Consider the following 25,439-nt stretch of genomic DNA (forward strand, 5'->3'; position numbering starts at 1 on the left):
ACTTGGGGAGGAAAGGGTTTATGTGGCTTACACTTTCACATCACAGTCCATCATTAAAGGAAGTCAGTGCAGGAACCTGGAGGCAGGAGCTTATGCAGAGGCCATAGAGGAGTATTGCATATTGGCTTCCTTAGTATGCTCTTTTATAGAAACCAAGACCACCAGCCCAGGGATAGCACCACCCACAGGGGGCTGGGCCCTCCGACTTGTCTACAAGCCAATCTTGTAGACATTTTCTCAGCTACAATTCCCTACTCTTGGGTAGGTTGAGGTTTTATCAAGTTCACAAAACATAACCAGGATACTGTTATAGTCTCACACTGTTATGATTATTACAACATTGTAAAGTAACACAATTTTTCATAGCCAGATTTTTTCGTACTGCATATTAAACCAACTTTCCCCACCCCTATGATAGGGATGTGCTTTACTACTGAGCTACATTCCTATTACCCTTTTTACTTTTTTGAAACAGGCTGGTCTTGAAATCACTCATTAGCCTAAGCAGTTGATAAGCTTGTGATTGTTCTTTCTTTAGCCTCCCAAGTATCTGGCACTGCAGGCCTTTACCACATGGCTAAGCTCACTTTTAGAATACTAATATGCATATGAATAGAGTCTAAATTGCTAGGAGAAGAGGCTAAAAACCAAGCGTGTTTAAATTCCTTACCTGTTTCTATGTATGGTGCCACCTTACAAAAACACTTCACAGAGCTGCTCAAATTCCATAAAATGATATGCCTGTGCTTTTCATTATAAACATTTCTAATGCTAACTTTCCATGTTATGCTTTTTTATTTTTATTTTTAAAACAATCTTATTTTATATATCAATCCCAGGTCCCTCTCCCTCCCATCCTCCCACTTCCCCCACCACCTCCCCATCCTACCCCATCTGCCCCTGAGAGAGTGTGAGGCCTCCCATGGGGCATCATCAAAGTTTGTCATATCATTTGTGGCAGGACCAAGGCCCTCTCCCCTGTTTCTAGGCTGAGAGTATCCCTCCATAGGGAATGAGCTCCAAAAAAGCCAGTTCAGTTCATGTACTAGGGATAAATACTGGTTCCACTGCCAGTGGCCCCATATACTGCCCAAGCCCCCCCAACTGTTACCCACATTCATGGAACTCAGTTCCATCTTATGCAGGTTCCCCAGCTATCAGTCTGGAGTCTGTGAGCTCCCATTTGCTGTGGCCAGCTATTTCTGTGGGGTTCCCCAACATGGTCTTGACCCCTTTGCTTATATTATCACTCCTCTCTATATATATAAATGGACTCTAGGAGTTTGACCCAGTACTTACCTGTGGATCTCAGTATCTGCTTCCATCAGCTACCTTTGAAAGAAGGCTCTATGGAAGCAATTAAGGTAGTCACTAATCTGATTACAGGGGAAGGGCAGTTAAGATAGCCTCTCCACCATTGCTTAGATTCTTCCTTGGGGCCATCCTTGTGGATTCCTGGGAATTTTCCTAGTGCTATGCTACTTGTTAACTCCATAATGGCTCCTTCTATCAAGGTATCTCCTTGCTCTCCTTCTCTGTTCTTCCTCCAACTGGACCTTCCCTCTCCCTCATGTTCTCCTCCCCCCTCTCTTTCTGCCCGCCCCACTCTCCTACTACCCTCCACCCTCTCCCTATGCTCCCAATTTACTCAGGAAATCTTATTTGTAATAGCCAGGACCTGAAAGCAACCTAGATGCTCCTCAACCAAAGAATGAATAAAGAAAATGTGGTACATTTACACAATGAAGTATTACTCAGAGGATCAAACAAACAAACAAAAAACAAAAACAAAACAAACAAAAAACAACAATGAAATCTTGAAATTTGCAGGCAAATGGATAGAACCGAAGAAACCATCCTGAGTGAGGTAACCCCAACCCAGAAAGACACAGTATGTACTCACTCATAAGTGGATATTAGGCTTAAAGCATAGGATAACCAGACTACAATACACACCTCCAGAGAATGTAGGAAACAAGGACGACCCTAAGAGAGACATACATGTTCCCCCTGGGAAGGGGAAATAGACAAGATCTCCCATGTTATACTTTTATTATCTATATCAATACATATCCACCATTAAAACTGAGAAGTAAGAAAATGTTAGCTTTCCAAATATATTAGATTGAAAATTAAGCACAGATTTTTGAAAGGGCTTTTTCTCACATGGTAAACAGGTTGGCTTCTAATTCTTAGAAATCTTCCTGTCTCAGCCTCCTGAAATTTGAGCATGATTGTGTAGAACAGCACATCTAACTAGCAAGTGCTAGTTAAGAAGATCAAGGAGTGTTATTAGAATATTCTGTAGGGAAAAACAGGTTTCCTGTCTATTCAAGATCTGCATAAGTTAAAAAAAATCACAAAAACCAGAGAAAGAGTAAGAGAAACAATGTAAGATTCTCCATCAGACATTAATATTGCTTTCCTGCTCCACTAGCCAGAAATCATGACAGGAAGGGCCTGGGGGATTGAAGGTAGAAGGATATATCTCATTGTCAGCCATATACAAATGTAGAGGCTAGGCTGTGTTACCTGAGACTTTGGTGAAAGAAAAGGAAAAGGATCTCAGTGGGAAATTTAAAATATTCAGATTCCTTCAACTATCTTTAGGAAGAACTTCAGTCCCAGCCATCACATCTGGATTTCTTTGGTAACAGCAGACTTGGCAATAAAACGTGAATTTTGCCTTTCCTGTCTAGCTGTACTGCTTGCACAGTGCTTTCAGAGGCATTATTACATCAGTTAAGTCCCGAGAACCCATTCACGTCACTATCAGTGACATTTTCCCTATTTTACATGAGAGCAAAAGGAAACCATGAGTGACTTGAGGTCACAAAGATTAAATGTTGAAAGGCAGAGCCACTGCTTTCTTTGCCTTTGATCTGTGGTAGTGATGGGGAGAATGCTCATGGAGGACCAGCAAATACAATCTTCTTTTCCATCCATTTTCCTTCCTAATTCCCTTTAGCTTCTATTTCATTCAGGCCATTGTGAAGGACACTAGGTTTGATGTCAGGAGAATGAAATCTAGTCTTGGATATGCCATTGGAGGCTGCCTAGTCTCACATATGTACATTATTTGTGCTCCCTGAGTTTCAGATACCCTGGTGTTACTTCCAACACTTTTATACTTGATAATATAAAAACAGAATCACAGTTCCTATTATTCAGTTTTATAGTTATTCAGATTTTTCTGGACTGAAGCTGAGGCTTGAAGGGATGGAGAAAGGGGAAGGAAAACAGAATAATCCTTTTTTTCCCCCTTCCTTTTTAGACAAGCTCTAGTATAGCCCCGTCTGGTGTCAATCCTCTATGGAGCCTATTATGACCTTGAATTCCTGATCATCTGCCTCTACCTACCACGTGGTGGGATTCCAGGCATCTCAGCCTGCCCAGATAAAAGTGAGAAAATAAATCTGTGAAAGTTTATAGTAAATATTTAAGGTGTAGAATTAAGATACTCTGAGCTAGGTTCTCCCATTTAGGACCCCTTTCTGGTCTCTTAGAAGACATTTGAGATCTGAATGATGTTTGAAAATACAAATCATGTTTTGACTTTTCACATTTGTCTTGGTGAAAGCAATGAAGCTGTGAGATATATACTGTTGTAAGTAGTGCAGTAAAAATAAATTTAAGGCTCTTTTATGTACCTCTAGTCCCATTTAGTCTGAAATAACTGAATTCTGATCCCTACTGTGTTGCTAAACAAATAATTTGCTGTCCTGTTGGAATTTGAGCCACAACTGTGCTAAAGTTCAGATGTGGTCAGGATTTTTTTTTTAGTGGTTCAACATGTTAAGGTCGGTTGCTTTGTTTTTACTGACTTCTAGAACTAAGGAAATCCTTACCCATGTAATTTATTCAATTAATGCCGATCCTGGTTTTGACAGAGGTTGGCCTAGTTCCTTAACATTTATCTATTCTGCTTGTTTGTCTTTCATTGTATTCTAGAAAATCAAAAAACAATGACTTATCTGTAAGCTTATCAATTCTCAGCAAGTATAGCATCTCTATAAGCAGTCCTCATCTGGAACATCAGGCTCTGATGTCTGGTTAGAGTACAGGAAATTGTGCTTTAATAGTAAATATTCTAAAACTATATAAACAGAGATATAAAAAGCATATAAACGAGCTGGGTGTTGGTGGTGCATGCCTTTAATCCCAGCACTTGGGAGGCAGGGGCAGGTGGATCTATGCGAATTTGAGGCCTGGTTTACAAATCGAGTTCCGGAACAGAGGCCAGAACAGTTAAGCAGAGAAATATATATATATATATATAATCCATATATGTATGGATGAGTTAGGTGGTATAGAGTAAATTAGTGAAAATAGAAGGGATGTTGAAAAATAGTGTGACATTTGGGAAAGGGATGCAAAGAGTTTGGGAATAGTATCAGTTTAGAAAATGATAGATAGCACCAGGCTGTGGTGGCCCATGCCTTTAATCCAAGCATTTGGAATGCAGAGGCAGTGAGTTCAAGGTCAGCCTGGTCTACAAAGCAAGTTCCAGGGCAGCCAGGGCTGTTACACAGAGAAACCCTGTCTCAAAAATTAATTAATTAATTAATGAAGTAGAAGAAGAAATGATACATAGCATGCTGGATTAAAATACTTTCCGTGATTCCCCATCCCCCACCCCAGCTTTTTAGTCTTGTAACCTAGCCTGGCCTTGGTTTGGCTAGTCAAGGATGGCCTCGAACTCCTTTCTGATCCTGATCCTACTCCCTCTACCTTGCATAAATTGCCTAGCTCAATTTAGTGATACATTATTTTTTCAATCAGGATGTTAAAAATTGTATACCACAGAATGCATAGCATAGAAGTGTTTTTAGGAAGTATTTAAAAACATTCACGATTACATTACCATATAACTAGTGTACATTTAAAAAAATGCAAGTGCCATGAGCCGCACAAACACCAGCTCCAGGTCGTTTTGAAAACTATTTCTCACCGTGGGTCCAGACCGAAGTTTGAAAGGTCTCTAGAACACATACCTCCAAAGGATCTAGGCAAGGTAAATTCAAGGTCAAATGAGAATCCCATTTTGCTCCTAACCTAGTCCATAGAGGTTAATAAAGACAGCGGAAATGGCGTGTAGGGGAGGGCATACTCCAATGAAGCCGAAGAAAAAGAGCAAGGGGCAAGAGGCGCCGGGTGCTTTTTTCGTGGTTAGTCAAACTGAGGTACTTGGGAGACAACGATCTGAAATAATAAAACGAAATAACTCCCGCGGCCCTTGTCCTTAGCCTACAAAGGTGAGGGATTGGTGTGGCTCCTGGGGCTGGTCGTACCCTGCACCGATCCCGATAGAAGAGTTTATTCTTAACTGGGACTTTGTGCGCAGGGCTTGCAAGTGCGAGAAAGGACAGGGTCGTCTTCCAGGCGACTCAGGTCGCACTGTACAGCCTACCAGAGAGGGAAGAGACTGTTCTGCCTTCGGGGTGGCTTCTACAGGCACAAGCCTCAGGGCCCGGACTGCGGGGAGTGTTCTGGGGTTCTCCCCGCCAATAAACAACACCGCCTCCGCCCTCCGTGCAGCCATAGCCAGGCTAAAAGCAGACGCTCCTCCTGCCCCCAACCATGTGACCCACAGCGCGGATCCCCGCCCCCGCCGTAAAGCAGATCCCGCCCCTTTAACGTCTCACTGTGCTCAGACTGGCCTGCCGCCAGCCTCTTTCTGTGGTTTCTCATTGGCCGTCCCGGAAGACAGCGCCCCCTTTGCCGCGCCCCCTCCCCCCGAAGCCTCGGGGAATGCGGGCTGGGGCGGGGCCTGAGGCGGAGGGGCGGGGCGACGCGGCCCGGCGCGGGTAAAGGGGCTGCCTAGGAGCTGCGCGAGCCTTCTGCAGGAGCGTGCAGTTTCACCCTCGGCTCTCCCCACTCCGCCCTCGGCAACCCTCCACAGTCACCCCGGAGACCGGTCGTGTTAAGCTCTCCGACCTGAAGCTGACCAATTTCCATGGCAGCCGCGAAGAAAGCAGTTTTGGGACCATTGGTGGGAGCAGTGGACCAGGGTACCAGCTCAACACGTTTCTTGGTGAGCCCGGGGTGACATCCCCTTAGCCTCTGAACCAGGACGCTAGCTGGAGGAGGAAAAGCAGAGTGTTGTGTCCTCAGTCCGCACCTCTTGCTCTCCTGGGCCCTTGGCTGCTGTGGCGAGGAAGGGAGACTGAAGAGGGGACCTATCATGCTGGGATTGCCCAGTCCTGGCCTGGGGGTATCTTGGCCTCCCAGGACCCCTACAGCAGAGTTGAACTCTCTCAGGCTTGGTGGTGAAGGCAGATCACATAGGAATCGGGAGATTCTTTCCCCAAAGAGATTGAGTACTCTTAGAGCATCCACGCAGAGCAACCACCAGGGTGCAATAGGGGACAGGTGGTCACACTGACACTGCAGCGGTCTTCCCCAGGAGCGTTTGGCCTGTTAAGCGCAGGACGTCCTTGGTTGGAGGGAAAGCTGTGTCACGGCTGTGGTAACCCAACATAGCGTCCTTTTCGAACAGTAGAACGAATAAAGTATTAGCGTGATGTTGCATTGTCATCGTCTCCCACAGAGGATAGACTAGTACTGAGGGGGTGGCAGAACAAATTAAGAAACAGACACATTACAGTTATTTTGCTGTATCTTTTTTTTCATTTCTAGATCTTAAATTTTCAATTCTGATACTTTGCCCATTACCATCAAATGCTGTCCACTCTGCTTGACTGTCTAATGTAATTCTGTTCATTTAAGTATGCATAACTAGAATTTTACCATAAAGAGGTGCTGTTTAAATGTCTCTCTGTTGATTAGCTTTGCAGTTAGGAAGTCTAGTTTTCTTTCTTTGTTTTCCTTTCTTCTCTGTTTTGTTTTTGAGATGGGGGTCTGCTTATGTACCCCAGAAAAGCCTGGAACTCATGATCCACCTGCCTCTGCCTGACTAGTGCTGGGTTTACAGGCATGAACCATTGCTCCCTCACTGCTGGGCAACTTGTTCTTGAAGTGATCTAGCACTCCCGTTCAGTGAGATCATTTAAGAGTAACAAGTAAATAGAGTGTTGGGAAGAGCCCATGCTTCAGTGGACATTTGGCTAACCTGAAACGTTGATGTAAATATTTAGTGATTTATTACCTCATTAGTTCTTTATCAAATATATTTTTCTCAATTATTTATTTACTTTGTGCCCTTAGGGGTTGATGTCCTTGCCTGTAGCATGGTAAGCAGGCACTCTACCACTAAGCTACATCATCAGCTTGTCCTGTTACACACACACACAGACACACACATACACTATGTGTGTGTGTGATATATATGTGTAAGGTGTGTTTATTTTGTTCAGTTGACCCTTGGCTAAAAACTGCATTGTGTTGGTGATCATGAGAAGTCATTTTTCTTAATTGAGAAACTTTCAGCCCACTTTCAATTTAAATCTTACTTAGTGACTTAACCATGATTTGAGCTATGTTTCACATCTCATTTTTTTTTTTTTTTTTTTTTTTTTTTTTTTTGAGACAGGGTTTTTCTGGCTTTGGAGGCTGTCCTGGAAATAGCTATGTAGACCATGCTGGCCTCGAACTCACAGAGTTCTGACTGCCTCTGCCTCCCGACTGCTGGGATTAAAGGTGTGCTCCAACAATGCCCGGTGCACATCTGATTTTTTAATCTTTTGATCGTATAAGGTAGATTTCATTTTGGTTTATATTCATATAAATGTTCATATAATCCTGAATCACAAATAAGTCTGTAACAGGATTTGATTAATATATGAACTACAAAATCATTATCATTTTTGAAGCTTACTAATATCATTAAAACATGTGAACTGAATAACTACGTTGATTTTTAAAATGTATTTATTTATGTGTGTGACTATTTTGCCCACATGTATGTCTATGAGCCATGTGTGTGCCTAGTGCCAGAGGAGGCCAGAAAAGGGTGTCAGATCTCCTGGAACTTCAGTTATAGACAGTTGTGAGCTACCCAGTGAGTGTTGGCAATCAAATGAAGGTCCCTTGGAAAAGCAGCTAATGCTCTCAGCTTCTTAGCCATCCCTCCATACTATTTTGAGATAGTATTTTGCTGTGTAGCTCAGGCTATTCATGAACTATGTAACACAGGGTGGTCATTCTGCCTCAGCCTCATAATAAATACTATTATTATGAGTACCACAATCAGCCGTGTGGGTTGAATTTTAAAGCCATATTTGAGAATTGTCATGCTAGCAACTGAAGAGATGGCTCAGTGGATAAAGGTGCTTGCTGCCAATCTTAATGATCTGATCTTGATACCTGGGGCCTTCATGGTAGAATGAGAGACAACTCTCACAAATGTGCTGAGTTATGCACAACACAACACACAAATAAATGAACAATAAAAATAATTTAAAAAGATTTGTCAAACTAATGGCCGCAGATGCCAGACATGTTGAAGCAGGGCAAGCACACTGGCAATGGTTTACTATACTAAGGAGACAGGTATGTCTGCTAACCAGGAATAGAAGCCCACTGTTTCCAGGTCTTCTATTTATTTTAATAAAAGCTTTTTTTCTTATCTTTCCAGTTCCTAAGTGGTAATATCTATTAACTCAAGGTATAATAATAAGATAATCAAGTATGATAATTGTTTCCAAGTTTGTATAACCTTTGCCCTATATGAATGTGAGTAAGTATTTTATAACTTTAGAGGTTTACATCTTAGGAGCCAGCCTGAATGAGCTTGAAGTGATCTAGCACTCCGTTCAGTGAGATCATTTAAAAGTAACTTAAGTAAATAGAGTGTCTTATTGTTACCTGTGTAGTCTAAGCAGTCTTTTTTGTTGTTGTTGCTATGCACTGCAGGTTGTTTCTGGTCCTTCATTTTTTGTTACCTAAAGGCACCTTTTTACATTGATAGAGAAGGAATATATCAAGCCCATAATGCTATAATCATTTGTCAGTTTGTAACATGAACAATATTAAGTTTCAGAAGTTTAGCATGGTGGTATATGCCTGTAATCAACACACCTAGTACATAGGTGCAGAAGAATGAGTTCAAATCACCTTCCACTAGGTCAGCCTGGATTATATGAGACCTATCAACAACAACAACAAAAAAACCCTACCAGACACCTTTAATCCCAGCACTTGGAGGGGGGGAGGCTGAACTCTGTGAGTTGGAAGCCAGGCTGAGTGAGTTCCAGGACAGCCAGGACTACACAGAAAAACCTGTGTAGAGAAAAAAACAAAAACAAACAAAAAAAAAACAAAAAACAAAAACAAAAAAAAAAGCAAACAAAAAATGTTTCAAACTGGGAATGTTTCTCATGGTAGAGCACCTATCTAGACTAAAGCCCTTGGTAGATAGCTGCTACTGAAAACAGTATTTGGTTGCAGTTATTGGGTACTCTGTGAGCATGATAGTAATGTTCAATTGCGGAAGATTCCTCCCTGCTTGTAAAAAGATCTAAAAGTTAATTCAAAGTCAGATGTGATAGCATATACTTTTTATTTTGTTTTGTTTGAGATTTGTGTGTGTGTGTGTGCGCGTGTGCACGCACGCTTCCCAGGCATTTGTCAGCTACGTGGCCCAGGAGCTCAAAACTAGAAGTTGGGTCTTTTGGAAGAGTCCTCAAGCCATTTCTCCAGTCCTGCTGGTGCACAGTTGTAATCCCAATGCTTTGAAGGTTAAGGTAGGAGGATTACTGAGAGTTTTCTGGGCTCCTCAGTTCTCAGTCAAATTGAACTACATAGTGAGGCCATGCCTTAGGAAACAATAAATAAATGATAAATGACTGAAAATAAATGGTGATTGATGACATTGTCTGTTCCTTTAGAAACAATTATGAAATAATGCTTCAAAGGCCAAGTGGGTAATTTGGAAAACTTGGGAATGGTTCAGCAAGATAGTGCTTCCTTTGGTTGTAAGAACTTCCCTGGGAAATGCAGATAGTTAAATTGGTGAATAAGTGCTTCAATCATAAGGTAATTCCCAGGAGTTCTCTTCTTTGTTGTAATGGTGACTCAATGATAATGGCTTACCTTCTCAGTAAAGGGTACAGTTTGTGTAGGAGTTGTTATAGGAAGCTCACAAATCTAAAGATATTTGCACAGTCTAATTAGTCTTCATTTAACTTGCATATTTAAGTAACTGGAGGCTAATAGCCTCGTGAAGCTGTCTTTTCCCCTTTTCTATTATTAAAAGCTTTATTTCTGCTCCTTCACCCAATGTAAATATCTCTGCCTCTATGCCCATATCTGTTTCTTATGGTTCCATTCTACTTGTAAATAGTAGTTCAACAGCCATCCATCTTTTTAGTTTTCCTCATACCCTTAATTTCAGCTTCTCTTCTGCTAACACTTTCTTATTTTTGTGGTGCTGAGGATCAAATTCAGGACTTCACACATACCAAGCAATTGTTAATCACTAAGTCCCCTACCCCAGCCTTGTATACTTGTTTCTATACTACTATCAATAGCTCTTTAATTTTTTTCTAGAGACAGGGTCATAGTATTAGCTATCCTCGAATTTTGTAAACCAGGCTGGCCTTGAAGTCACAGAGATTGCCCTCCTGCCTCTACGTCCTGAGTGCTGGAATTAAAGGTGTGCCCCACCACTGCCCTTAATTTTTTAAAAATAGTTTCACATTGGCCAGATTGACCTGAACTCACAGTGTAATTGGAGTGACCTTGAGTTCCTGTTCCTTCCCCTTCCATAATACTGCTATCACAGGTAAACAATAGTATGCCTAGCTATTAGATTTTTATTTTTCTTTAATAAGTCAACTGACCTTACCAAAAAAGTATAAACTCTCTCTTCCTTTCCCCTCTCTCCCTCCCTCCCTCTCTCCCTCCCTCCCTCCCTCCCTCTCTCCCTCCCTCCCTCCCTCCCTCCCCCTCCCTCCCTCCCCCTCCCTCCCTCCCCCCCCCCCCCGCTCTCTCTCTCTGTTTTGAGACAAAGATCATGTCTCAGTTTGCAGCCTGGACTGAACCCAAACTTGGAGTAGTCCTCCTGCCTTTGCCTCTGGATGGCTGGATTACAGATGAGCCACCATACCATGCAAGCAAAACAAAACAAAACAAAAAAAGCTACCTCATTCTTTTTATTTCTATTGTTTTTTTTTTTACATGTGTGAGTGTTTTGCTTGCATGCATGTATATGTGTACTACATGTATGACTACAATGTCCAAGGAAGCCTCCCTTGGAGCCAGAGTTAGAGATGGCTATAAATTAGTATATGGGTTCTAGGACTCCAACCTGGGTCCTCTAGAAGAGCAACAAGTGCTCTGAACCACTGAGCCATCTCTCTAACCCACAGACCATTTCAGATCTAAACATTTTTCTTACATACTTTTTCTTAGTTTTTTTTTTTTGTTTGTTTTTTTAAGACAGGGTTTCTCTGTATTGCTTTGGAACCTGTCCTGGAACTCGCTTTGTAGGCCAGGCTGGCCTTGAACTCATAGAGATCTGCCTGCCTCTGCTTCCCGAGTGCTGGCATTAAAGATATGCACCACCAATGCCTGTTTTTTCTTAGTTTTTAAAGACATGGTTTCTCTGTGTAGCTTTAGAGCCTGTCCTGGAACTTACTCTGTGGCCCAGCCTGGTCCCAAATTCACACAGAGATCCACCTGCTTCTGCCTCCTGAGTACTGGGATTGAAGGCATACACAACCACCACCTAGCTTAATTTTTTTCTATTTATTTACTGTGTGTTTGTAAGTGAACACATGCGTATACACTTAGTATGGCATTTGTGACGAAATCAGAGGACAACTTGTGAGAGTCGCTTTTTGTTTGTTTGTTTTGAGAGAGATTTTTCTATATAGCTCTGGCTCTCTTGGAACTCTCTCTTTAGACCAGACTGGCCTTTGGGTTCAGAGATTCCCCTCTTTCTGGCTCTGTAGTTCTTAGATTAAAGCATCACCACACCCTGGCTTGAAAATTACTCCTTTGTTGCCACCTTGTTGGTCTGGGGGATTGAACTGAGGTCATCAGGTTTGGTAGCACACACCTTTACCCATTCCTCCTACCTTGTTTGCTCATCAAGTTGACAATGAATTAAGCTTTGGGATCATGTGTTAATGTTTCATATTATAGAAAATTCCCGAAGTGTCTATTAGGAAAGTGAACCTGTGTTGGCATACAAGTTGCAGAGTAGGAACTTCTTGGAAAGAGAATTAGTGTAACAGGTTTTAAGGAGGGGCAATTTCTGAATGACAAAAAAAGTTTGAGCTTAAGCAATGAACTTCCTGCTTTACTTTGGTAAGTCAAATGTTTACAAAACGTTTTGGAGAATGTTGTGACTTGCAGTATGTCAAGGACAGTGTTGAAGACTTTCCTAGGCTTATGTCATTTGATGAGATCTAGATAGTATTCAGGGACCCACCTTTACATGGGTGATGAGACTGTGGCTGAGGAGTTGAAGATTGGGCCCAAGGTCAAACAATAACTGGTAGAACAAGAATTCAAGTCCAAGTCTCTTATACTCTGAGGCAGATTATACTAACTGCTGCCTGGAGAATGGTGAAGAGGGGAGAGTTTCAGGAAGGAACCAGGCAGGAGAGTGTCACTTACGATTATAGGATTATAGCATACATGAATGACTGTCCACTAAGAGAAATAAATATATTCTTACAAATTGGTTTCCCATGATATGAGTAAATACTGCTTTGAATAAGTACTTCAGGTCATGATCGTTTGGTGACTCAGATTCAGTGGGTCCTGGGCAGGGTGCAGGTGTGTCACTGTGGGTAATGGTTGTGTAATCATTTTGTTCCAACAGTGTATATGAAGGATGACAGGAATGGTAGTTCCATGCTTACTTTGGCAGGAAACATTGTCTTGGCCCTAGTGTCTCATTATACTTAGAGGTGTCAGAAAGCTTATGGATACATTTCTTCTTTTCTGTCTCTCTTTTCTCTTTATTTTCCTTCCTTCCTTCTTTCTCTTTCCTTCTTATTCAACACATCTGTTTTTGTTTTTTTTTTTTTTCAGACAGTCTTACCACTGGAATACCAGCTGTCCTGGAACTCACTATGTAATTTAGGTTGGCCTCAAACATATGGCTTTCTTCCTGCTTCACCTTCTTCTTTATTTATTTTTGTTGTGCTTAGTTTCTAGAGACAGGTTTCTCTGTGAAACAGTCCTGGCTGTCCTGGAACTTGCTTTGTAAACCAGGCTGGCCTTGAACTCAGATCCACCTGTGTCTGCCTCCCCTCCAGAGCGCTGGGATTAAAAGCGTGTGCCACCACGCCTGGCTCCGCTTCACCTTCTTAAGTGCTGAGATTACAGAAATGAACGACCATGCCCAGCTTTTAGGAGCTTTCAAATTTGAAGTTGAAGGACTGAGCCATTTCTTACACTTACATGAGCCAGTGTATAAATCAACATGAGTGTTGACCAAGAAACTTGGGAAATTTAAAATTTGGCCACTAGCTGTATTAGATATCTGCATATGTGCTGAAATAACATTTTTGTGATACTAGGGACCAAACACAAGCTGTGTAAATGCTCAAACACAGGCCTGTGTAAGTACTATGTAAGGGCTATAGTACTGAGCTACATGCTTTTCTTTACAAATTTGTTGTTGTTGCTGTTTCAGATGATCTTATGCATCCCAGGCTGGCCACAAACTTGGTATGTAGCCACAAATGACTTCTGACCCACCTGTCTGTACTTCCTAAGTGCTGGGATTGCAGGGGTCTACCACCACACCTGGCCTACAATTACATTTTTATTACACATACACACACAAACACACACACACACACACACACACACACACACACACAGCATGTGTACCTGAAGGAGTTCATTCACATTTTACCATGTGGGTCTTGAAGATTGAACTGAGGTAGTCAGGCCTAGGAGCAAGGACCTTTCTTGAGCCATGGTGCTAGCATAATTTCACTTAAATCTTTATTTTTATTTTGTTTTAGATGTATATATGGGCGTTTTGACTGTATTGTATGTTTGTGTACCACATGTATGCCTGATGCCCACAGAGGCCAGAAGAAGGCATCAGATCCCCTGGAACTGGAGTTACAGAAAATTGTTGCTTTGTGGGTGGTGGGATTCCAACTCTATTCCTCTAGAAGAACAAGTGCTCTTAACCACTGAGCCATTTCTCCAGTCGTTAAGAGCACCTTTTCTTTTTCAGACTTTATTTTACTATTGTATGCATGTATATTTATGTATGTTGTCTGTGTGGGTATATGAACATGTGTGTACTGGTACCTGTAGAGGCTAGAAGAGGATGTCAGATCACTTGGAGCTGGAGAACACTAGGATTCCAACTCTGATTCTCAGGGTTAGGCACCAAGTACTCTTAGCTACCGAGGCATCTCTTTAGGCCCCAATGCCATTAAAATGTTTTAAAATTTTATTTTACTTGGTGGGGGTGTCTCTGTGTGTGCAAAGGTGAGAGGACAACTTGCTAGAGCTGGTTCTTTCCTTCCACTATGTAAGTTCCAGGAATCGAACTCATGTTTTCTGGCTTGGCACCAAAGCCTGCTTGTACCTGATGATTCTTACTAACCCTTAAAATTTCATTTTTAGGAAATGATGTATCTGTAATCTTCTTGTGATACCAAGATACCAAGGCAAAAGGATTGCAAGTTGGAGGCCAGCTTGGGCTCTGCAGCCAGACCTTGTCAGAAAAGAAAAGAAAAGAAAATTGTTCTAATTTATGTGCTTTCTTCTGTATAATTAAGCCATTAAGCCCTTTCTTGTCAGTTTTGCAGTGTAATGCATTTGTGGCTAGTATTTTGTATTTTTTCTTTTGGATCATCCAAGTTTGTACAAAGTGGTTTTCTCATTCCATTTTGTTTTTATTTTGGCACAGAGCTTACTGTGATGCAGGCTGGAATCGAACTGGTCATGTAGTTGAGGATGACCTTGAACTGCTAATCAATCTGCTTCCAAACCCAAATAGTGGGATTGTAGTTATGTGCCACCACACCCAGCCTACATTCCTGAATACTATTTTATCACATAGTAAATTTTAGTGTACCATAAAAGAGTAGGCAGGAAGGGTTTCGTGGGTAGGAAAATGAATATGCATGTTTATGATGGTATGGGTGAATTAATCATAGAATGACAAAAGCAAACTTACAGGCCACTTGAGAAAGCGAGCATGTATGTAATTATTCTATGACTCTTTACAAGTTAGGGAATGTACATACCAATACATTTCAGTTGATTATTGTAAAACATTTAAAAATAACAACCTTGATTTTGCAGTTAACATTATCTTTGGAATTGAGTAGTAACTTAGTTGTAGAGGTGGAATCGAGATCCGGTGGCTTTTGAAAAAATTTTGTGAGACAGAGTTTCACATAGCCCAAAGTGTTGAATTTGCTACATAGCTAAGACTAGCTTTGAACTTAAGATCCCCCTGCTACTACCTCCCAAGTGTGTGCCACATTGCTCAGCTCAGATCTCGTTAACATCTAATTCTGTTTTAGCATTTCTAGGTAATGCAGTAAGCAGAGTAAAAAGGTAGAAGAAGGAGTAACAAATACAGTGCTGGAAATGGCAATTGAATATATACTATAACTGCACTATGTCAAATTCTTTTCTACATTAACTTTTATATACACAAGTTCAGGCTAGCCTTAGACTTAACTCTTTAGCTGCAGATAAACTCCAAGTTCTGATTCTCCTGGCTTTATTGTCTGAATCTAGAGTTTACAGGTATGGTTATTCTTTGTGGGGCATTGAATATAGGGCTTTATGCAAACATTCTACCACTTAAGCTATATCCCCAGCCTATACATTAACATTATTTTTCTTACTCTCTTTGTCTTTTACTTTAAATTTTTTTTATGTATATGGGTGATGGCCTGCTTGGTACCCAGGGAGGCCAGAAGATGGCATCAGATCCCCTGGAGTTGGAGAGGATTGTGAGCTACCATGTGGGTATTGGGAACCAAACTTTGGTCTTCTTCTGGAAGGGCAGCCTGTACTTTTAACCACTGCAAATCTCTCCAGCCCTACATCCTTATTATTGTGATACTGGAAATTACATCAGGATCCAGGCAAATGTTTTACCACTGAGTAATACCTATAGCCTCCCTAGAACAAAATCCGGAATTGAGACATAATGCCTAGAGATAAATGATTTATTTGTTTGTTATTTTGGGACAGGGTCTCATTTAGCCCATGATGGACTTTAATACAATATGTAGCCAAGAATGACCTTGAACTCCTGATCCTCCTGCCTCTACTTCCCAAGTTCTGAGATTATAGATACAAGCAACCACATCTGACATTCATTTCACTTTAGATATTTATGTATTTCATTTATTTATTGACACAGAGTCTCACTGTTCCAGGTTGGACTCAAATTTACCAGAATCATGCTTTAGCTTCCCAAGAACTGGGGTTACAGATATGATCCTCCATGCTTAGCTTTAGATTATTTATATTCAGATTTTTTAAAAAATGAAGTATCTTACTATATAGCAAACCTTAGGTTCACCTAAAATTCTCATTCTCAGTGTGCTGAAATTATAATTATGCACCACCATGGCCAGATATTGCACAGGTGGGAAATGTGTGAGATTCAGAAAAAAATGAAAATCAAACAGCTGATGTGGGCATAACTGGGGCTTAACTTCCACAAGCTTTGTGTGCCTGTAGGCCCTATGCTTTTTTGCTTCTGAATTATGCCAAACATGAAGTTCTTGCCCAATTCTCTGGCCCATAGGAAATTCTGTTAATAGATAATTTCTTTAAATGGATGACCTGGATTAGGAACAGCTGACTGTTGGGCATCCTTACTCTGAGCCAGAGCAACATCTCAAAGGAGCATTGTCTAAGCTAAAACCTGCAATCAGGTTACATTTTTCCTGTCCAGCAACTATTGTACTTACCCTTTTGATCTTGTAAACTCTGTCTACACACGCCAGCCTGCCACATATGTCCTCTCTAAATGCTTCCCCTTTCCCTGTTGCAGCTGCTGCTACTTTCCTGATGGAACCCTCCATATGTCACACTTACTGTTACTATGGGTACAATATAGTGGTTTTCCTGGGTCAAGCCTTGCCCCATGAGCAGTAGAGAGAATTACGTGCTCTTGCCCACCTGTACACCCCACTCATATGCACTTTTCTGCCCCACGTGGCCACATGTCTATTCAACCAGTTTAGAAATTAACTCTTCTGGGAGCTCTTACCTGACTCCCACATGTCTTGATGAGATATGTCTTTTTGTCTTCATAGACCTAGCAGTTCTATGTAAGAAGAGTTCTCTGTAAACTACCATGGAATAGATGGTGAAAAATAATAATTATCAAGGTGATGTCAAAGTAGGAAAGGATTGTGTCTTAGGGTTATTATCTATGTGATTGAATACCTGACCAAAGCACCTTGGGGAGGAAAAGGTTTATTCAGCTTATGTCTCCACATCACATTTCATAATCAATGAAAGTCAGGACAGGAACTCAAGCATGAGGCAGGAGCTGATGCAGAGACCATGAAGGGGGACTAATTAATGGTTTGCTCTTCATGACTTGCTCAGCCTGCTTTCTTAAGGATGCAAGACCACCAGCGGAGGGATGGCCCCACAATGGCCGAAACCCTTCCCCATCAATCACTAATTAAGAAAATGCCCTACAGGCTTGCCTAAATTCTGACCTGGTGGAGCCATTTTCTTAATTGAGATTCCCTACCCCCTGATTACTTTGACTTGTGTCAAGTTGACATAAAGCTAGCCAGTATACACTGAAGTTGGTATTGAGAAATCTGATCCTTAGCCTTTTGCCAGTGGTCAGTCTGGCTGTCACCTGGTAAATATGAGTATAGTGTATTGGTGCCAACGGTTCCAGTTGGTAATGTCTTTTGGTTTTCATCTTAACCCTTTTGTTAACTTCATTTTTGACTTCCTGTTCCTACCTTCTAAGTGCTAGAATTGTAGGTTTATAGGTATATACCACTACATTTAGATTTATAAAGTTCTGGGTATAAAACCTGAGGCCTATATATAATATGCTACATGCTTGGCAGGCATTCTACCACATGAATTACATCTCCCTAGCACTCTACCATCTCATTTTATCCATCATTTCCTTTGTTTCCTCCTTTTTGTTTGTATGAGATGTTTTTATTTATTTGCTGTGTTCCCCTATCTGACCTGTAACTCAGTATATAGATATCTAAGACCAAGCCAACCTCAAACTCATAGTAACAATTTTGCTGCCTTTGATTCCCAGTTCATTAGATTATATATGTGAGCCACCATACCTACCTCTGCTATTTCTTATCTGATAATTTTTCCAATAGGTCCTTTTAATAGAGCATATTTTGTCAGAACTTCCAACAAGTGCGCAAGTTACTGTGTCCTGGGGATGTATCAATAAATAAAACAGCCATTTGGACCTACATCCTAAGCACATACTTTAGTACTGAGTTATAAATCATAAGATATGAAATGAAGTTCTGTTAGCTTATTTTTTATGATGTTAAGTTAACCTTTGATTTGTAAGATGTTTTGTCTCCTCAAAGAACTTTAGAATTTGCCTTCTTGCTTTTTATTTATTACTTCTCTAGAAAAACTGGTGCACATCACAACAATGGAAGGAAGCAACTGGCCACTGGCTTTATTTTTGCTTTCTTAGTCTGCATCAAACAGGTATTTTCTCCCACAGGAAACTGAGGTATACAGCTACTCTCTGAACTAATTAGAAATGAACTTTATGCTATAGTTACAGAAATTTGGAAAGTTAATTTTAGTTAAATTGTGAATTCTTACTCTGAAACCATAAGAAAATTGGTACTCAAGTTCAAGTACTAACTGGTAGAAATAATGCCTAAGGAAAAAAATGTTGGTAAATTTTTTGAAATTGTGGCAAATTATATATCTTTTTTATTAGTTTTCATTCTCTGGTTTTAATGTTTTATGTCAAGGGTTTAATGTATGACACAGATGCCTGAGAGATTGCCTAGGTGGATGAAACATCCAGTTAACTATTTCTCTCTGCAGATAGGGCTCTGTTTTCCTGTTAAAAGAGCTCAATAAAGGCACCACTCAATCTGCTTGCAAAGGAATTCACAAGTACCCATCATGTACAAGCATCTTTCTTCTCATGTAAGATGAATGAGGAGTGAAAATTGCTATTTCCATCAACGCTATATCAACTTTATTTATTATTCCTGGTTTTTCTGTTCACCAAGGAAGTCTATGCTATTAACTGTTTTAATTTCTGTTTTGTGGAGAGCCATTTTGGTTTATTTAGGGGTAAAGATCTGCTTTGTTGTTGTTGTTTAATTGTTTTTTTCAAGGTAAGATTTCTCTGTAAAGCTCTGTCAGTCCTGGAACTTGCTCAGTCCTGGACCAGACTCAGATATCACTTACCTCTGCCTCCCAAGTGCTGGGGTTTTAAGGCATGCACCTGCTGCTGCTACTGCTGCTGCTGCTACTACTACTACTCTACTACTACTAGTAGCAATATCATTAATTTTTTTGGATTCAGCTTTGCTATGTAGTTCAGGCTGGTCTCAAACTTGTGACAGTGCTCCTGCCTCAAGTCTCCAGAATGCTGGTGTTACAGGTGCATACCACCAAAACTGACAGAAATTTTCTCATTCAAAATATTATGTTTCATTTTCTTTTAGATATGTTTTCAAATTTATTCTTTGACACATTCAATCATGTGTATAGTGAATTTTAGTTGTTTTCATGCCCATTGCCCTCTCATTTACTCCTTCATTTTCTGCTGAAACCCTTCTGCCCAAGAAGTTCTGTTCTTACATATTCTTTTTTATTGTATCTGTGTCTTTAGTTAGAGTTGCTTGTATAAGCACGGGTGCCATTGCCAAAGGTCAGGGAGGTTGGTGCCTCATGAGCGCTTCTCTATCTATGGCAAAATGCTGATAGATCAAATGTTGTGTAGATTTTATGTAGGTAAGCACAACTGTAGTGAGTTTATGAGGGCAACAAATATGTCATGTCTTAAGATTTCTTTTTGTGTCATTCCTATTCATCCTCCAGCTCTTGCGCTGTTTCATTCCCTTTCCTCTGATTTCCATGAGCCTTGGAGGGATGATATAGATGTCCTGTCATCCATCATTAATTTTTGTTTGTTATGGTTTTTCAAGACTGGGTTTCTCTGTGTAACTTTGAAGGCTTTCCTGGAGCTAGCTCTGTAGACCAGGCTGGCCTGAACTCACAGAGATCCACCTGCCTCTGCCTCCTGAGTGCTGGGATCAAAGGCATGTAGCACCATTTCACGGCTCCATCATTACATTTATTCTTGACACTTTGACCATTAATGAATCTCTGAATTAATTGCCACTAACAGCTACAAAATGCTTCTCTGAAGAAGACTCAGAACAGCACTAATCTATGGGTAAAAACGTGTGTACAGAAGGCAGTTTAATAGCATGTCCATTTAGCAAAGCAATAGTAGTAGATTCCTTGCTAAGTCTGTATCCTTCCCAGTCATAGGTCCTTGACCATGTTTACAAAATTGCAAAACTATCTCAGGAGTTCTTTCACTTTTTCTAAAAAAAAAAAAAAAAAAAGGGGGGATTTTTTTTTTATTTTATGTGTACGGGTGTTTTGCCTACATGTATGTATGTGCACCACTTGCATACCTTAAGTCCATGGAGGCTAGAAGGTATCAAATCCTCTGGAACTGGAGTTACAGACAGTTGTGAGCTGCCATGTGGGTGCTGAGAATGGAAAGAACCCAGGATCCTCTGGAAGAGCAGTCAGTGCTCTTAACCACTGAGCCATCTTTCTAGCCCTCATTTCCTTTTTGGAGAAATTTAGACAAGATGTCGTCTCCCTGTAGTTCAGACTACCTTAAACTCTGGATGCTTCTGTCTTAGCCTCTTGAGTACTAAGTTCTCAGATGTGAGTCCCCACCACTCCTGGAAAATTATTTCTGATGTTTTTGAGATACATTTTTATTTTTATGTATGTGTATATGTGTGTATCTGTATATTTGTTTAATGAACATATACCTTCAAAGTAGCCCACTAATACACCTACACATACCCACAAGTTTGGAATTACAGGAAGTTATGAGCCATCTGAAGTGACTGCTGGGAATTTAACTTGGGTCCTCTGGGAGAATATTAAGTACTTGTAACCACTGAATCATCTCTATAGTCAACCACATTATAATGTTTTATAATTTTGTCTGGTGAACAAGCCAAACATCATTGGTGGCCATTTCGTCTAATTCAGTATTTTCTATATGTTAATAAGAGCTTCATTTAACTTTAAACAGATTTTATGTCAACCTGCATTATTATACTGATTTGTTTTTTTCTACTGATTTGTTTTTCAGGTTTTCAATTCAAAAACAGCTGAACTTCTTAGTCATCATCAAGTAGAAATAAAACAGGAATTCCCAAGAGAAGGGTATGTTTCTTGATTTAATACATGAAGACATGTTGCATTTATTGGTTTTTCTTACCCCATATATTCTGTAGATTGCTATAGTAAACTTAACCAGGCACCATCTAGAGAGGACCCTAGAGGTTGGGATTGGTAAAGAAATGAAGTATAATTTATAGAGATGGAAAACAAAGTCTAATAAGTACTACAACAAAGGCTATTAACTATAAGAAATTCTGTATTAACTCTGAAATCATTTATTTTTTATGTCCTTATTATCACTAACAGTGCTAAAATGATTGCTTTTTAGGAATTTTGTTTTGCTTTATTTTTTGGCTTTTGGAACCAGGGTAGACTCACTCTATAGACCAACCTGGCCTAAAAACAGTTTTTCTAGCCATGCGGTGATGGTGCATGTCTTTGATCCCAGCACTTGGGAGAGAGAGGCAGGTGGATCTCAGTGACTTTGAGGCCAGCCTGGTCTACAGAGTGAGTTCCAGGCTACATAGAGAAACTCTGTCTCAACCCTCCCCTACCCCCCCCCCCAAAAAAAAACCCTGAACAGTTATCCTGCCTTAGCCTCTCAAATACAGGGATTTGAAATTTGAGCTACCACATCTGGCTAGTGACCATTCTTAGCAGGATGGATTATAATTATGTGAAGAATAAGAAAAATGTAAGAAAATGTATGGGGAATAGTTTATTTTTTCATTCCTTTAGAATGTAGAATATGGATAGGCTTTGCTTTCCTATTTTTTTCCACTTATGTGGTAGGCACACCTAATAGGTCATATTATTTGTGGAAGCATGTTAGGTTTGTAATGAATTCTTGGAGATTAACGCATTTATCCTGTTCTTCCAAAGATGGGTAGAACAAGACCCGAAGGAAATCCTGCAGTCTGTTTATGAATGTATAGAGAAAACATGTGAAAAACTTGGACAGCTCAATATTGATATTTCCAACATCAAAGGTATTTTCATCTTCTAGTACAGCTCTGCCAATCCCATTTGTTAATTTAATCTTTCAGATCATAATTAAATCTTCATGTACTTCAAGCCTCTTATATGGGCACAACAATATCAAGAGTCATTCCCTGTTCACGCAGACACGAAAAAAAAGGGGGAAAAAGGAAGATAATACAAGTTAATTTGGATATTAATAAATTCTCTGTGGAAAATTTTAAAAAATGAGTGATATGATAGGGTGTGTCTACAAGGGCTTAGATTAGGAGGCCATGGAAGGCTTCTGTTCTCTGGGAAGGTGATTATTTTGCTGACATTTCAAGGGTCATGAGGGGTCAGCCATGTGATGTTTGGGGAAAAATATTCGAAGAAAAATAAACATTGCATGCAAAGATCCCAAGGTGATATCAAATGGAGGTAGTCTAGGGTCATAAAGACCAATATGTTCTAAGAACATTAAAAACAAGTTGAGTGGACAGAGTGGGTAGGTAAAGGGGTTTAATGGAGTCAAAATTGGAGAAACCAGTGGGTCTTCTCAGCCATATTTTGGAGTTTGAATGTTAGTTTTAGTGTCAGAGGAGGCACGTCTTTAGTTGTCAGTTAGAGACAGTTTAATGTTTGGTATGTAGAAAGTAGATTATGATGACCCAAAGTTAGAGTTAGACATGGGGAAACCAGCGTTAGGTTTCTGTAGAAGTGTTGAAAGAGTATGGTGGCTTGACTGACACCACTGACATGGAAGCAAGGAGGAAGAACCAATACTTGTTTACTGGTCTACTTCCAGGGTAGTAGGGAGAGTAGTGAGTAGTTGGGCAAGGGGAAGAAATGGGTCAAAGGTGATGAGGCTTCAGTCTCGTGTAGTTTTTGTTACATTTTGTTTTGTTGTATCTGCTTGTGTATTGTTCCTGGGTAGGTGGGGATGTCTTTTATTGAGGAAAGAAACATGAAGGGTAGGATTAGTTTTTGAAATCCAAATACTTACAGAATTTCTACGAAATCATTGCCTGAAAGTATGAGTTCATTGCACATCTCTCTATGAATCCATAAATTCTGGTAGAATACCTGTGCTTGGATTTATTATTTATACAGGGAGAAAAAGTTACTTAGCTACCCAAGGTTGCTGGAGCATTGTATAGGGTTAAAACTCATTGTGGTCATTGCTGCTCCTTGTCTCTTATTGTGTTGTGTTGTTGGTTTTTATGTTTGTTTGACTTTTTTGAGACAAGGGCTAAATAAATAGAACTATGTGGCTTGTAATTTTCTGTAATTCTCCTGCTCCTGCTTTCTAAATCCTGGGATTATATATTCAATAATAGAAGGAACTACAGTCCACAGTCTACTCTTTTAATATTTTGATTCATATCTTCTTGGCTTCAAGACTAACCATACTCCTAACATTTTTGTCCTAACTGAATTTTTTTCTTTACTTGATTGTTTTTGTTATTCTTATTGATTTTATGCTGGTCTTGATTTTTAGATAAGGTCTGTCTTAGTTTGCTTCTGTGAAGAGACACTATGACCTTGGCAAGTCTTATAAAGGAAAGCATTTAATTAGGATTGGCTTACAGGTTCAGATGTTTAGTCTGTTATCATCATAGTGGCAAGCATGTCTGGAAAGGGAGCCAAGAGTTCTACATCTGGATCAATAGGCAGCAGGAAGAGAAACATAGGACCTTGCTTGAACATTTGAAACCTCAAAGCTCCCCTCCAACAAGGTCACACCTACTGTGCCACTCCCTATAAACCTATGGAGGCCATTTTCATTCAAACCACCACATTCTACTCCCTGGCCCCTATAGGCTTGTAGCCATATCAAAATGAAAAATTGCATTCAGTCTAACTTCAAAAGTCCCCTTCCATCGTCTGTCACAGTCTCAACACTTTGAAAGTCAAGTTGAAAGTCTTCTCTGAGAATCATGTCAATCTCTTAACTTTAATGCCCTGTAAAATCAAAATAAAGCAGATCACATACTTCCAACATACAGTGACACGGGATATACATTACCATTTCCAAAAAGGAGGAAAGAGAGCATAGTGAGGAAATACTGCATGAAAGCAAGACTGAAAACCAGCTGGGCAAATTTCAAATTCTGCAGATCCATGTCTTATGTGAAAACACTCTTCAGATCTCCTACTGCCTTCTGCTTTGCTGACTGTAACACACTTCTTTTTCTTAGAGTCTTTCCACTCCCTGTTAGCAGCTCTCCTTGGCAGATATCCCATGTCTCTGGCTTCTCCAACATCTTGGGGTCTCCACGGCAATCCAGGCTTCACATTCACAGCTTCACACAAAGGCCTCTCTGGGCCTCCATGCAGGGGCAGCCCTGCCATAGGCCTGGCCTCATCAGCTTCCCTTAGTCCCATAAGAGGATTCCGTAACTCCTTTCTTGTATCTCTATAGCCAAAACCATGTGGACAAAGCTGCCAAATTCTGCTGCCTTTGGGGGCTAGGGCATGGCCTGCTCACTCAAATACATTTTTACCAGCTTTCTGGTTTTGGTACTTTCCTACACTGCTTAAGCTCGGTTGTTCTGAAACTTAATCTGTAGGTAAGTCTGGCCTTGAACTCAGAGATCTGCTTCTGCCCTCAGAGTGCAGGAATTAAAGGCATGTGCCACCACACCTGTCCCTAAACGCTTTAATTCCTTTTCACAAATTGGAAACATAGCTGGGTGGGGTCTTGCCATGAGTTCACCACACCCTTTATCCCATTTAGGATGAGGCTTTTCTTTAAACTTATCTCTTTGGGCACTGGACATAGCTCTGTTATACTTCCTGGTGCTCCCTCTGTCCTTAAACTGTGTATTTTGTATACAGCTTTCCTTGTCCAGCTTTCTCCTTTTCCTTATAGAGCTACATAACTAAGGCCAGGCCATTAATAGCCACACAGCATATTTAATCACTGGTGGGTTGTTTGGAAATGTCCTCTGCCAAAGCTCTTCAGTTTAACTTCAAGCAGATTTTTTTTCTTTTGGAACAAAGGGAGAAAGAAGCCAGATCTTTGGTAAAATACCACAAAATACCACAAAAAATATTTCCTAGGCCACAGCCTAAAGTTCTTCTCTGAAACTTCTTGAGCTGGGCTCTCACAGTTCAAATCATCCTCAGCACCACTATCTTCCATGTTCTTACTGGTATGGCACATTAAGCCCTGCTTAAAATATTCAACTGCTTTCTTA

At 40.5% G+C, this 25,439-nt stretch overlaps 1 protein-coding gene across 5 annotated transcripts in view; it reads left to right on the forward strand.

The window, feature by feature from the left end:
• The first annotated feature begins 5,795 nt into the window (after window positions 1-5,795).
• LOC127218170 (glycerol kinase) overlaps window positions 5,796-25,439 on the forward strand; it is a 71,087-nt gene continuing 51,443 nt past the window's right edge. For 2 of the 5 annotated variants that reach the window (XM_051179195.1, XM_051179196.1), the window contains exons 1-3: window positions 5,796-6,034; window positions 21,248-21,321; window positions 22,162-22,268. In XM_051179195.1, coding sequence (XP_051035152.1) covers window positions 5,957-6,034; window positions 21,248-21,321; window positions 22,162-22,268 — 259 coding nt within the window. In that variant the 5' untranslated portion in view covers window positions 5,796-5,956. The remainder of the gene's footprint in view (window positions 6,035-21,247; window positions 21,322-22,161; window positions 22,269-25,439) is intronic. The other 3 variants (XM_051179198.1, XM_051179197.1, XM_051179199.1) reach the window with 2 other exon arrangements.

This window comes from Phodopus roborovskii, unplaced genomic scaffold (assembly GCF_943737965.1).
Source record: "Phodopus roborovskii unplaced genomic scaffold, PHOROB, whole genome shotgun sequence".
Classification (NCBI taxonomy): domain Eukaryota; kingdom Metazoa; phylum Chordata; class Mammalia; order Rodentia; family Cricetidae; genus Phodopus; species Phodopus roborovskii.